At 40.3% G+C, this 14,197-nt stretch overlaps 1 protein-coding gene across 2 annotated transcripts in view; it reads right to left on the reverse strand.

Annotated features, from left to right (window-relative positions):
* Positions 1–14,197, reverse strand: part of BAZ1A (bromodomain adjacent to zinc finger domain 1A) — a 3,222,221-nt gene that overhangs the window by 533,284 nt on the left and 2,674,740 nt on the right. For both annotated transcript variants that reach the window (XM_044074116.1, XM_044074115.1), the window contains one exon: positions 3,677–3,843. In XM_044074116.1, coding sequence (XP_043930051.1) covers positions 3,677–3,843 — 167 coding nt within the window. The remainder of the gene's footprint in view (positions 1–3,676; positions 3,844–14,197) is intronic.

Below are 14,197 nucleotides of genomic sequence, written 5' to 3' on the forward strand. Positions count from 1 at the left end.
TTGACAAATGGGTCTGATAAATTACTAGCCCTAAAGGCTGTGATACAAACCTTCTTACCTAGCCTTTCCATGTTTCTGCTGTCTTTATCAGAAGGCAGTAACTGTAGCAATTGGTGAAGGAAGCAACTGAGAGGGCTTGTCAGAGCTTACAGACATCACAGAGGATCCTAATCTCAGAGTTGCATGCAATATTTATGTTCATAGGTAGGTACTAGGCTATTGGCCCTAGGGCCTATATAAGCCTAGCTAAAAAGGTACCCTGGCTTTCACCACCCAAGAAAATGATTTTCCTGTGCTCCTGTCGAGCAGAGCCACACAGGTGTTCCCAGGGGTGAATTTTTTATTTCCCATCCAATCATCAAGATTTTTCTTGAAGAGTGCTAATGAGGAGCTTTGTTTGACGCAGATAGTTTGTTCCAGAGTATGGGAAATCTCTGGGGCAGGAATCTGTCCCTCCAACATGTTCTGTTTATTGTGGTAACAAGGCTTAGGTCCCTAGAGCGTGTAGCTCAGAAGGATTGGGATTTCTTTAAGTGGAGCATGTCCAACAGCTCTGGGTTTGACACAGCTTTGTATGTTAGGCAGAGATCGCCTCTGAGTAGGTGATATGCGACGGAGTAAAGCTGGAGTTTTCTGAGACGGTCTACGTACATTATCTGTTTTAGGTTGGTAATCCACTTTGTGAGGTATTTCTGTGGCCTTTCCAGTTGCTGCAGATGTCGTGTGAGGTACATACCAAAAAGGGTGTTGTACTCTATAATGGGTCTAATGAGTGACGAGTAGAGGGGAACAATGACCTCTTTTTTCCTGGATGAGAAACCTTTTGTGATGAGGTGTGCCACATAGGATTTCCTGACTAATGTGGTGATGTGAATATCAAAGGAGAAACTACTGTCCACCTGTGTCCAAAGGTCTCATCACACTTTCGGTGTTAAGTAGACTACCACCTATGTGGCATCTCAAGGGTACAGAGTTTTTACCAAAGGGGACGACAATGCACTTTTTGGCATTGCGCTTGAGGCCATGGCTTTGACACCAGGCATCTGTCTCAGTGAGGCCCTTTTGTAGGATGTCCACATCATTAGGAGTTTCGATTATGGCTCCTAGCTTCCAGCCATCTGCAAACTTAGACAAACACCTTCTGTGTTAGCCTGTGCTTCAGAAAGTAGATACCAAACAGGAGAGGACCCAGGACTGAACCCTGTGGTGCGCCACTTGTCACTGGTCTGAAGTCGGATTTGGAGTCTGCTACTTTCACAGTGAGGGTGCTGTCAGTGAGCCAGTTGGCAACCCATCTTGTGACATAGGCATTTATACCTTGTTTAGTGAGTTTGTCTTTAATTCCAGAGTGGGCGATGGTGTCAAAAGCTTTGGCGAGATCTAGATAGGCTGTGTGAACCAACTTACCCTCATCTACGGCTTTGGTGACCGCTTCAAAGAAGTCTATCAGGTTTAGGAGACAAGATCTGCCTTTTACAAACTCGAACTGGATGGGGTCCAGAGTTTGAAGATAACCAATGTCTTTGTTTATAAGTTCCATGATGATACGTTCCATGGCCTTGCAGACCAGGCTCGTTAGGCTAATGGGGCAGTAGTTCCCAGGGTCCGTGGTGGCTCCCACTTTGTGGAGTGGGATAACAGTCACTGTGCGCCATTCAGTGGGCACAAAGCCTGAGGTGAGGCTATGATTGAACATGGTGCTTAGGTGGGGTGCCAGTTCATTCTGTAGTCCGTGTAGAACGCAGCCTAGGATGTTTGACAGGTCCCATGGATGCTGTGTTCTTTGCTTTGGGGAGTGTGTTTTTTATCTGTGCAGCCATGATTACAGGTACTTCTGCATTCTTCCGGTACAGAGATGGGCCCTTTGGAGGTGAGAGACGGGTAAAGTTAACTCTGAACCTATCTGCCAGGATGTAGGCAATATCAGTTGGTTTTGTATATTCAGTGTCATTGTGCTGCAACTCAGAGCAGATTTGAGTGTTGCCACTGAGATTCTTGACACAGCTATAGAATGCTTTGTGGTTGTCTTTAAAATCAATGGCGATTTTGTTTTAGCAACTAGCTTTGGAGGATTTTATGAGGGATCTCAGCTTCTTACTGAAGCTTACCAGGGAGTTCCTCCAATCATGGGATTTTACTCTTTTTTTGCAACAGTTTCTTTCTTCTGTTGTAGAGTTTGCTTATGGCAGGGGACCGCCAGATTGGCTTCCTTTTTTTAGAGGATAGCATCTTGGTTTTGTTAGGGATAGCACAATACATGCACTCGTTTAAGCGCTTATAAAGTGCATTTGTGTAGGATTCAGTCATCGTACCTCTATTGACCATCTGCATGGGTGTCGTGAAGTTTGCCACTTCTGTCTTAAGAAGTGTGAAGTTGACTTTGGAGAAAATTTTTACATTGGTTTCCCTAATGGGGGTGGGGGGGGGGGGAGCGGGATGTGAATGTCTAGGGTGATTAGCTTGTGGTCGGATCTGACCAACGAGAAATTGACATCTGGTGTGGAACACTGGTCGTCCATGTTGGTAATGACCAGGTCTAGGATATTGCTGCCCTTGGTGGAGGTGTGGATAAGTTGATCCAAGGCTTTGGAATTTATGAATTCCAGAAAATGTTGAGCAAAACACTTGGTACATGAGCAGTTTTCCCAGTTAATGGTGGGGTAGTTGAAATCGCCCATTATTAGGGTGTTGAGTTGTACACTAATATTTTCCAGTGTGTCAAGCAATGAGGAGTGGAAATCGTGGGGCATGGTGGGGGATCTGTAGCAAGTTACAATTTGGACTGCGGTCTTGCCCACAGTTAGTTGCACTTGGATAACCTCAGATGCATTATGCTGAGCAACTAGCCTGGAGGTGTGGCTATCCTTAATGAATATGGATATGCCTCTGCCTTTAGTGTTTCAGGCCAGGTTAGATAGCCGAAAGGTGTGGTATGAATTATAGCCTGGTAATGCAGTGGTGCTCCCTAGAGCCTTGAACCATGTCTGTATCACTGGACATATGTCAATGTTCTCCATTTTAAGGAGTGCCTCGAGTGAAGGCATTCTGAGGATTAGACTTCTAGGATTAAGTAGCATTAGCCCCACATTTTGTTTGCTTGCACCTGTTACGGTGGTGAATTTGTCAATGCTGAAGAGAAAGTAGTGTACCAGAAGGTATGACGGATGATAACATAGTTGCTATCTAGAAGACTAAGGGTGACAAAAGTGATTGTAACAAGTATCTTGGCATCTCCCTTTTTTGTACTATGGGGAAGCTGTTTGCACGTGTTGCCCTGAAGGGGCTCCACATTCTTGCAGAAAGAGTTTACTCAGAGTCTCAGTGTGGGCCCACAGCTTAACGGTCCATTATAGACATGGTTTTCTCAGGAAACTAGGAGAAAAGTGCAGGAATCAGAAAAAGCCTCTGTATATTGCCTTCATTGATCTAACCAAGGCATTTAACTTTGTCAGTAGGAAAGGTTCATTTGTGATTCTGGCAAAGATCGGCTGTCCTCCAATACTGCTTAGCATTATCAGGGCCTTCAAAACAAATAGTTGTAGTTAATACAGTTGTGCAGGTTCTGACTTACTACAGCTGGGTTTACATGAAGAAATGAAATACCAAGTAAATAAGTTGCTTTGCTTTTCCTATTTTCAAGTTCTGTTATGAAAACATTAGTAAATTAAGGCCATACCTTTAGAGTTCCAAGTGTTCCCTGATATATTCTGTCCTCTATGTCTAAAAGGAGATCTCTGAGCCTAATTTCAAGTTGTTTTTCAGCAGATAATGGAGACAAATCCTGCAAGTTCTGAGAACTTCTTCCTCTCCCTGATGTAGGCCTGTTTTGTGTTTGAGGTTTATCTGCAATTAATAAGGAACAACTTTTCAATGTCAGCATTGCTTTTTCTTGAGAAATGTAAATAAAGAACACACAAACAATACATATGATGACATTATTTCACGACATCATCTGAAATAGCAAGTTTGGAGTTTTCTAGCAGTTTCAAAAATAAGTACACTTTATAATGACCAGTAAAATGAACTGATTAATGAAATACCTGCAGACTACGTCACCCAGCTTATAAATGCAGAAGCTGTTAATGTTGCTCAAGGTATATACTTGGGGCATATGTAAACAGACAGATTTAGTGAACCACAGCTCATCGACTACACTGAATCGAAACATGATCTAGCTCAAGTCAGGAATAATCTTTAACATGGCTCTTGCAGGAGCTTAGCTTCTCCACTTTTCCATTCTACCTCCAAAAGAGGTTTTAACATGGATTCATAAGGGAGGCAGATCCTCTACTGCCTCATTCTGAATTTTCTGTTGTTCATCCAGCACGCTAACCACAAGCTCAACAGTTTTACCTGATCCCTTAAATTGATATCCTCCATTTTCCCTGATATTCTAGGAAAATTATCACAATTTTGTTTTTCCTCTCAGATTATACAGTACTGATTAAACATTTTCAAAGTGATGTCATGAAAAGCAGTATGCAAATGCAAGGCACTATCAAGCTCTATATTGACAAAAGCAAACAAGTTCCCAGTAAGCTTTTTTTATGAAACCAGTGCAAATTTGTCATATCACATAGTTTTCAAATTTCTGTAATTTTCCCTACTGAAGGCACTCATACCTCCAAGCCAGCAAATGCAGTCTTGATGTTCAACATTAGGCTTTGAGAGAAAGCTCAGCTCCTATGCTTTCTAGTTATATCTAAGGCACTCAGCAAGTGCAACTTGAAGGATACTCACACACATAATAAGCAGCATACTTGGCATATTGAAAGATCCATCAGCAGATGCTGAACTAACAGGTTATCCAGACAAGGGAGGAGTAGGATAGTAATTACGCACCTACTGCGGTGCATCTTTATTACAGACCTACTGACATGGAGAACACATATCAGTTTTTTCTAAGTTTAGACTATGTTCCGGTACATAAAGGACTTATCCCCACTGCAGTGGGTCAGCTGCTCGGATGAATGCCAAAAAATAAATTTCTTTGGTAAGGTGTATCTGAAGAAAGGCAAAAAACAAGGATTTAAAAGGCAGAGCCACAAAGCATTAAGTTGGCAAAAGTGGTTCATCTCCTGGATTCAATGTTTTACCAGTAATACTCGAGGTAAGGCATGAAACCACTGAAAGTGACCATGGCAAACATCCACTAAGAAAACAGATCTGAAGCAAACACAGGAAGCAGCCAACTTCATGCTGAAGTAGCTTTTGGCAGCATTATTTTTAGAAGGGTACTTAAGCACTTGCAACAAAAGACAAAATAACTAGAAGTCTAACTGGAAAAGGTTTTCATTGCCACTTCAAGACTCCCTGTCTCAAGTGAAAGAAATGAAAGCACATTTGTATAAGAACTTATTAAAACAGCAGATGTTAGAAATAGATCGCTGTTGCGTTAGTACTCACTAAAGAAATGTATCCCACCATGGATACTGTACATCAAAGCCAGTTTACACAACCTGGGGATGCATTGTCTGACCTGCAACCTATGCACTAGACTATGTTCTGGTACATAAAGGACTTATGCCCACTAAAAAATATTTGAGGCTAAATTTGGAAAGTAAAAAATAAGAAACTACCTCAGCCAAAGGGAAAACAATAATAAGACACTTTTGGGGCAGGAGGTACAGTGCATATACTTCAAAAGTGATAGTCAAACTACTCTTATGAAATTCTTACACAGCTGTACAGTGTTCTTCATTAGACTACTACTGCAGTACTACTCATGAATGGGATAATTCCTAAAGCTTTCACAGTGATTGAAAGGAGGTTTGAGGTAATGAGCTGGAATCTAGTATCCCTTGAAGTATGGATCTGTTATAACTAGTTCTTGGTCTCAAAAAGTCATCTGACTTGTAATGCATAGTAAATGTATAGATGAATAGCAAACTGGCTGCTTCCAGAAGTAGTAACAGCTCTTACAGAATGAGCTTTTGACCTGAGCTTGGAGGAAATTTCCATGAAAAGAACAAAAGGATAAAGCAAGAGAAAAGCCACATAGAAATGATTTGTTTGGAGACAGAACACCCATCATTTTTCCTTTAAAGGAAACAATCATATTTTATGATAGTCTTTGTTTTGTGCTTGTACAAACCTTGGTCATCTGTAAACAGCAAACAGATGAAGAATCCCCCCTTCCCCATTTTGAGGGTTAGGAAAAACTATGAAGATGAAAGGACTGTTAAAAGACATTTCTGTATCTACTTGAGGCATCAAAGGAAGATCAGTTGTAATGGTAAACCCTGTCTTTCTAACCAATCAGACAGGACAGTACATAACAGCTTGCAACTCTGATTATGCCACTAAAGAACATCTTCCAAGTACAGAACTTTAAAGAAGAGGAAGAGGCTGGTTCAAAAGAAGAAAGTGTTAACTTTACCAACATACAGTTCAAGTCCCAAGTAGTAGGAAAGGATTTCCTTGGTGGCCTGATATGAATTGTCTGACCTCATAACGTGAAGAAAGAGGGGGATCCATTGGCAGACAGACAGAAATGACTTACTGATGCCCCTTTACAGAAAAGTATACCACCCTGAATTAAGTAGCTTAAAATATTTGAGGATGATGGGATACCTACTTTATAGGGTCCTGTTCTCTTTTATGGCACCAGGTAGAATACCTTTTTCATTTGGGAATAAAAGACTTTCTTGTAGTAGGTTTTCTTATTTCCTTTATTAGTTGTAGCAAGTCCTCAGGGGAAAAGTGACTAAATGAAATTAGAAGTCGATAATCCAAACTATCACACTGAGTTTGTAGGTCTGGATGAATGAAAGAGCCCTTTTGTTGTGCAAAAAGGTCCATCCTGAAGGCTAACTTGCGCAGATTGCCCTTGCTTAGTAGGAAAAGAAGGGGAAGGAAGGCCAAAAGGGAGTTGCTAGAAGCATTCCGAATTGCCTTTCTGGATTTTTTGGAAAGCTATAGGAAATGAAGAGAATGGGAAGGAAGGCATAAAGGAATTTCCCTTTCCATGAGATTGATAAGACAACCATTTTCAAACTCTAGACCATAACTGTCTGAGCTGTCCAGAGAAGTCGTCAAATGATTTATCTGGAGAGTTCCCACTGATGGGCAATTTGTAGGAAGACCTATCTATTTAGCATCCATTTGTAAGGGTCTGCCTTGGCTTGACTCACAATCTACCACTGAATTCGTATCTGATGGGATGTATGTTGCTTGAAGAGAAAGGGTGTGGTGAATAGCGATATCCAAGCCATCAGGGCAAGCCAGCAGAGATGGTGCAATTTGGGTTCCCTTTTCTTTGTTGATATACCACATGTATGGCATTGTCCAGCAGGACTCAAAAGGTTACTGGAGAGCAGAGGTGGTGAAGTCTGTAGGGCAAAGATAAATATATATGTTATCATCTATCTTATCTGGACCACACTCCCTGGACTTACTTTCCCACTGAAAAAGGTCGCTAAGCAAAGCCTGGTGCATCTGTGAAAATCTTCTAAAAGTGAGCAAGAACTAGAAAAGGAACACATGGCTTGAATGTTATTGGGTTGATCCACCAATGAAATTCTTTCTTCACAACAGGAAAGAGAGAAATTTGGAAGGTCAGAGGGTGGCAATGTTGTACCCAACTTGATTGAGGTACTGCTGATCTTCATGTGGAATTTGGCAAATGGAATCATCTACATAATTAATGTTACAAAACACAAGGCTCTTGGAATCTCTCCTGAAGGGGTAATTTCCCGATTTCAGGGGATATGAAGTAAAAAAAAAAAATCAAACTGGATTTTTTTTTCTTGAGGTAGAAAGACCATCATGTAGGAAGAATCTAATGGACAACCTAGAAAAACTAGGTTCTGAGAAGGTTGGAGAATAGATTTATTTACATATAGGGAAAATAGGTTAAAAAAAGCAGGTCTATAGTAAATTGCAGGTCCAGTAAAGTCTGAGTCTGCAGAAAGCTATCCCAGGGACCAAACATTTCATGGACACACTTGGCACTATATAAAGACCAAAGGGCAAAATAGAAAATTGGAAATAAAATCGCAAAGAACAAAATCTTAAAAAACTTTCTGTGACTTAGATGAATAGGAATGAGAAGGCAGACATCCTTCATATCCAAGGCAACCAAATACGTCTGTGGAATAATCATAGGCAATAAGCTCTGGAGTGATACCAATTGAATTTTGAAATTTTTAAGAAAGTACTTTGCGTGTATAAGTCCAAAAATAGTTCTCTATGTGCTCTCTAATTTGTATGTAGAAAAGCCTGGAATAAAACCCTTTCCTTTTGAGTAAGCAGGGAAAGATTCTATGGCCCTCGGATAGAACATCTCTATCAAGACTGGAAAAACTGTGTGTTGCTGGATTGGGGGTACTTGGGGAATGCCTGAAGGAACTGGTGGGAGATTTGAACTAAGTTTGCATCCATTCTGGATGATGTTCAGTACTCAAGTGTCCAACATTATCATTCTCAAAAGGTGAAATCACTGAGAAAGCCCTTCTAAAAGAATGGTAGGGAAGTAGTCGAAGTTGAGGGAAAAAAAATGGTCATAAATAAAAACTTTTGTCACCAAATGATACTTTAGGTCCTTTAAAGTTTGCCTAGTTTTAATCGGGTGCTTTTTTTAGTGCATTTCTTTTCTTACTGCTGTCACTTTTTGTTTTTTAATGGAAAAAGGGTCTAGCTTTATAGGAAAACATTCTCTAGAAATTTGGTATGAAGGAGAGAAACAGCTGTTTAAAATCTTACATAATTTTCCAGGTTTCTTACTACTTCTGGAAAATTTACATTATCAGGCAAGGACTGGAAGAAAAACCAAAGGCATTACCTTAAAACAGAACCAGTAGCAGCTGCCCTGAAGAGGTACTGGCAACAGCATGACTGAATGCCTTGCTATATGCGTAGCTGAACTGAGTATATTTTGTAAGGTATTTTTATTATGAGAGTCAGGAATATCAGAAATTACCCTACTGATGTTATTACAAATAGCGAACAGATACCTGATCGTATGGTACTGAAAGAACAGAGTTCCACAGGTATACACTTTACTCCTATACCTATCCATATCCCTTTGTGTTCTTGTCATTTGGCAGAGTACTTGAAGGTGGTAGTAGCTTAAAGGCTTTGTCAGATTCAAATGAAATTACATTAAAGTCTGTATACAAACCTTAAAAATTGTATTTATTTTCTTTGGGGGGAGGGTCCAGGTGGTGCAACTCGGGTGTCAAGAATGCAGACAAAGTGTATTGTAAAGCATCTAGCACAGAAGGAATAGCTGAAGGCTTTGGGGCATCCAAGTTTAATGGGTCACTTTTTTTTGTACATCAGAAACTTGTTTGCCTTCCCAGTGGAAGTGCTGCATCACTTTCAAGACAGTGTTCACCAAGGTACAATTCTTCCAAAGGAGTCAGAACAGTGCGTCTTCACCATCTGACTCAAATCCAGAAGGGAATTCAATCTGGTAACAGCAAGCTACGGATTTCTCATCTTAATCGAAAGAATCCTGATTTTCTGAAGATGCATCTTTCTTCCTTTTCTGAGTGGTAGGAGGAGCAGAGAAAAAATTGCGGAAGTGTTGAGACATAACTTTAAAACGCTATTGGGGAAAAACCTGTTCCTCTCCTTTTGTGGATCATAAAGAGAAGAAGCAGTAAACAGAAGGGGAATATGCTTAGCCCTCTGTTTTCATTTGTTAGAAGTGTCAGCAGACAGAAACAGGAGGGGCAGTTTCCTGACATAACTCCATAAGTATACCCGGGAAGACCTCACGAACAAGAATATGTGGTATGCCATCTGGTCATACAGAAATAACCAGATGGGGATTCCCCCTTCACAGCCTTGCTGGCCACATATCTGGTTGGGTGGGATCTGCCTTTAAGCTGCCCCTTGTCAACAGCAGTACACAGAGGTGTCTGTCTGTGGGCTAATTATGTGCCTCAATAAAGATGTTAGACTCCAACTTCACAACAGATGCATCCGCTTTAGCCTTCTTAAATTTCTTACACAGTTGCTGAAAGATTTATAACAGTGACGACTCTCAGGCCATCCCTCCTTGCAATGTTTTTTTACGCCACTGATACTCAAAGTGAGATCTGCAGTCTGAACTGTCTCTCTGGTCCATGGGACATTTTTCTATTTTATTTTTTAAGTAAAGAAATTCAGCATCTATTTACTTAAAAAGATAAAAAAAATAAATAAAAATGTCCCAGGGTACCCCTGAGCCATGATTCCGACAGACTAGGACGGTTACTGACTAACTGCACTGCCCTTTGGGAGGTCACTGTAGCTCACCAAGTGACCTTTCTAGCTTTTTGTCCCTCTCACTGGCTGGCTGAAGAAGAAAGCTACTGGTAAATGAGGCATTCTTTTTTTTTTTTGCCAGTGATGGACTTTCCAGAGCCTAGGAGCTAAGGACTTCAAAACTGACCTTTTTTGTTTTTCAGGCAAATTGTTATGGACAACAGTCACTAAATAATGACAGATATTTCATTTCAGATTTCATATCCTTCAGAAAATGTAAGGTAAAACTCATTCTAACTGCAACTTCTTAAATGCACAGGTTCTTGAACTAAAAGGCTGAGGGAAGAGGGGTTTTGTAGTGGGCTGCACATGCATGGTTCTACCAGCAGCATGCATTTATTTGATTGCAATCAGACATATGAGGTCCATACAGATACAAAAGTGGTTTTATATGTGTTTATATACACATATGCATATACACATACATCTGTGCAGAGGGCATTGCTCTCAACTTTTCCTGATCTTGTCTCATGTTTTCATGCGTTCAAGCCTTGTGATTTTCTGGCAAATTAATATGGATTGTAGTCACTGAATAATTACAGACATGTGAGTTTCAGATGTTGCATCATTTAGAAAATGCTTGCAAATGCAAAAAGTTTTCTTCTAGCAACTTTCTAAGTATATAAGAGCAGCATTTAAAATTGCTCCCTAAGTGTGTGCATTTCTGCAGAGGGCATTACTCTCAACTGTCCCTGATCTCGACTCATGTTTTTGTTTGCATCCTTGCAAGCATCTGTTTATTGGGAAATACTGTTTACAACAGCTTTTACCAATAAAGCGTGGACAACTTATTTCTTCCTTGAAAGAAAATAAGACTTTTTTTTCCCTCTTAGTCAATGTTTTATCAACACCACTATGGGATCAAAAGGTTAGAAAAAAAAGCTGTTAAAAGCACCCTTGAGGATCTAAAACTCCATGGCTTCTCAGGGCTTATCAGCCCCCAGACCCCGGGCTTAATTCGATTATTTCACTGCAGTCTTGGCCAGTCCTACAATTTAGTGCAAGACAAGCAGTGAAAACAAACGAAAAATGATCAAGGTGGTATGGGTTCTTTATTGTTCATTTTTTAAGTACTATAGTAAGTTTACTGCAATTGTTTTATGGAAGTACTAGTCTGACAAGCATCAGAAGGAAAACTGGTCCTTTGCAATAGATAGTAGTTTGAGAAGCGCTGCTTTAAGTCTTTGATTTTCAATGAAGATCTTTAAAGATTGCTAGATTTCATCATTTTAGAGATGAAAGATTTACAAAGTGTACTGCCTAAAATTATGTTCTGGACCCAGAAACGCTTGGTAAGACCACCCTTATAGGGAAGGTGTTGACCACTGTTGAATTTCCTTCTCTTAACTTACATGAAATTGAACAGCTTTTCATAAAAAAATAAATGGAGAAAGGTTCCCCCCAAAGGGGATACTCATCTGCCCACAATGAATGAAAATAGGCACAGGCCGTATGGCTGACAAGACTGCAGCAAGAGATGTAGTCTTCCTTCAAAGATTGATGGCAAGACAATTTTGAGGAATTTCACTCATATGATGGACCAGCATGTAGACCCATGCAGAGGTCATAGACGAGACATACAGCATGGGAAAAGGAGCCCAAGGTTTTGTAAACTGGCCAGATATATGATATCCTTGGCAGGATATAGCCCATTAGTGAGCAATACTGCAACAGTGATCTAATGAAGTAAGTACAGTTGGGTAATCATAACAGTAGATGTTTGAATTCTTCACAGCTGCAGTAGCCTTTGGCTATATGGGCTGTATACTGCCCAGGATACAACAATCATCCAGATCCACAAAGTTCTCTCTCAGACAACTGCACTCTCACTGCTGATTGGCTCACATCTTGGAAGGAAAACAAGTTAGAGTACATACAATTTCAAGGCTTCCTTGGCCATACAGATAAAGAGAGAGAGAGCTTATACATCCTGAACCTCTAAAAAATAACAAATAATTGTATACCCAAAAGCTAAATATCTACAGAAGTAGGGGAATAGAGGGTGGTTACAGCTACTGTAGCAGTGAGGAATTTGACGAGCTATCATTATGGTAAGCGCAACCTTCACAATTACATTATGGTTCATCGTTTGTACCGCTGCAGTAGCCTTTGACTACATCGTTCGCATTGCTGTAGTAGCCTTTGAAAATACAAGTTGATTAACAAAGCCTATCCAACCTGGGAAGAAGGCTAAAAGGTGAGGACACATAAGCACCTGGAGAGTGGTCATATGTATAAAGGACCACGTTGCTGCCTCTAGAATGCTTCTAGAGTCTACCCTTTCCAGTACGGTACCATAGAAGCCAAGCCCCTAGTGGAATGCCCCTTGATATTGCCTGAAATGGATTTGCCATGGTGAGAACAACAAAAGACTGCTGGCATAGTCATTCTAAAGATTACACTGCCCCCATTTTCTGAAAGGATTCCTATTTTTTTATTGCTCCTCTCCTGCCATCTCTTGTTTGCTCCGTGTGCACCAGGAGGGAGCAGGGGTTGCTTATTTTGTCTTTTAAAGTGGAGCATTTGAGGGATTTGAAAAACTCTTATAAACTCCCCAAATTAATTTCCCTTTTTCATCAATTTGTTTAAGGATTTGAGTAGCAGAAGGGCAAAGCAAAACCTCCTTATCTAGTGCTTAAAATCTTGGACTTGACTTCATCAGCAAACTTTTGGTCACATACCCAGGCATACCTCCTCAAATCTTTATCAGTGGCCCTAGACAAAGTAACTGCGCAATCATACATATTTTCTTCAAAGCATGTTTAGATACTTGAGACAGATTCAGGTAGACGCTACCTTCTAATGGAAAAGACGAGAGTATTCCCTTAAACTATCTAAAGAATGAAGAATAAACTTCCACATGTGCTTGGTAGTTAAAAGAATTCTGTGGAAGAAAAACCAAAAAACAGGACTTGCAAGAGTGCCCAAATGAAGGTCAAAAACCAAACTTCTTTGATGAACACAAGCACTTTATTTCCTTAACGCTGCAACACAAAAGAATACGTTTTCGACATAGAATCCAAGTCTTCATCAGAGATGAACAAATCACAGTAGACCTTACATCAATTTATACCATCCAACCCGGGGTGGTGGTGCTGCGGTAGCGTTGCCGCCTCACAGTTAGGGTTACCACCTGTCTTACTTTGCGAGGGACAAACTTTAATTTAAAAAGAAAATAATCAAATAATGCACAAAGCATACTGAATAAGATACAGTCAATATATTAACACTCATTCGCGTTGCTGGGCTTCAAATCTACCTCGCGAAAAACAATTGCTGCTAACATAGCCTACTGCAAAGAAATACCACTCTAGTGAGGAGGGATTCTATGTCGAAAACGTATTCTTTTGTGTTGCAGCGTTAAGGAAATAAAGTGCTTGTGTTCATCAAAGAAGTTTGGTTTTTGACCTTCATTTGGGCACTCTTGCACGTCCTGTTTTTTGGTTTTGGTCTTCTTTCGACTTGCATACCTCTTTTGTATTGGTAAAGTGGAAGAAAAGAAAATTCTTACCAAATATAATACCTTACCTCCTTTACCACAAGAGAAGGGTTATTAAAGACTAAAAGTCAGCTTCCAGCTGGTGAAGAGGCTAAAATGGCAGCTAGGTTAGATCCAAGATGAGAAAACAAGAATTTGTTAGCTTGACGTGCTTTATAAAGTCTATCTGCCTTTTTGGGGATTGAAGGTTGAAAGTCAAGGTTATTACAGACATCACTTATCACATCCTCCAAGGCTGGCATTACAGAAGGGTTGAGTACAGTATGCGGCACATCCACTTGCAAAATATGATAGCATCTCCTCACTTCAGTGGGGACATCCACCTGTTCCTACAAAAATACACTATTCATCCTGGAAATAGTTTCTGAAAAGGAGTTGTAGAGAACAAACATTCCTCAGCAATTTCTTTATTGAGATTGCACTCTGGTAAGATTTTCTGAGTTC

Source organism: Protopterus annectens, chromosome 6.part0, assembly GCF_019279795.1.
Source record: "Protopterus annectens isolate FY-2018-M chromosome 6.part0, PAN1.0, whole genome shotgun sequence".
NCBI classification, from domain to species: domain Eukaryota; kingdom Metazoa; phylum Chordata; order Ceratodontiformes; family Protopteridae; genus Protopterus; species Protopterus annectens.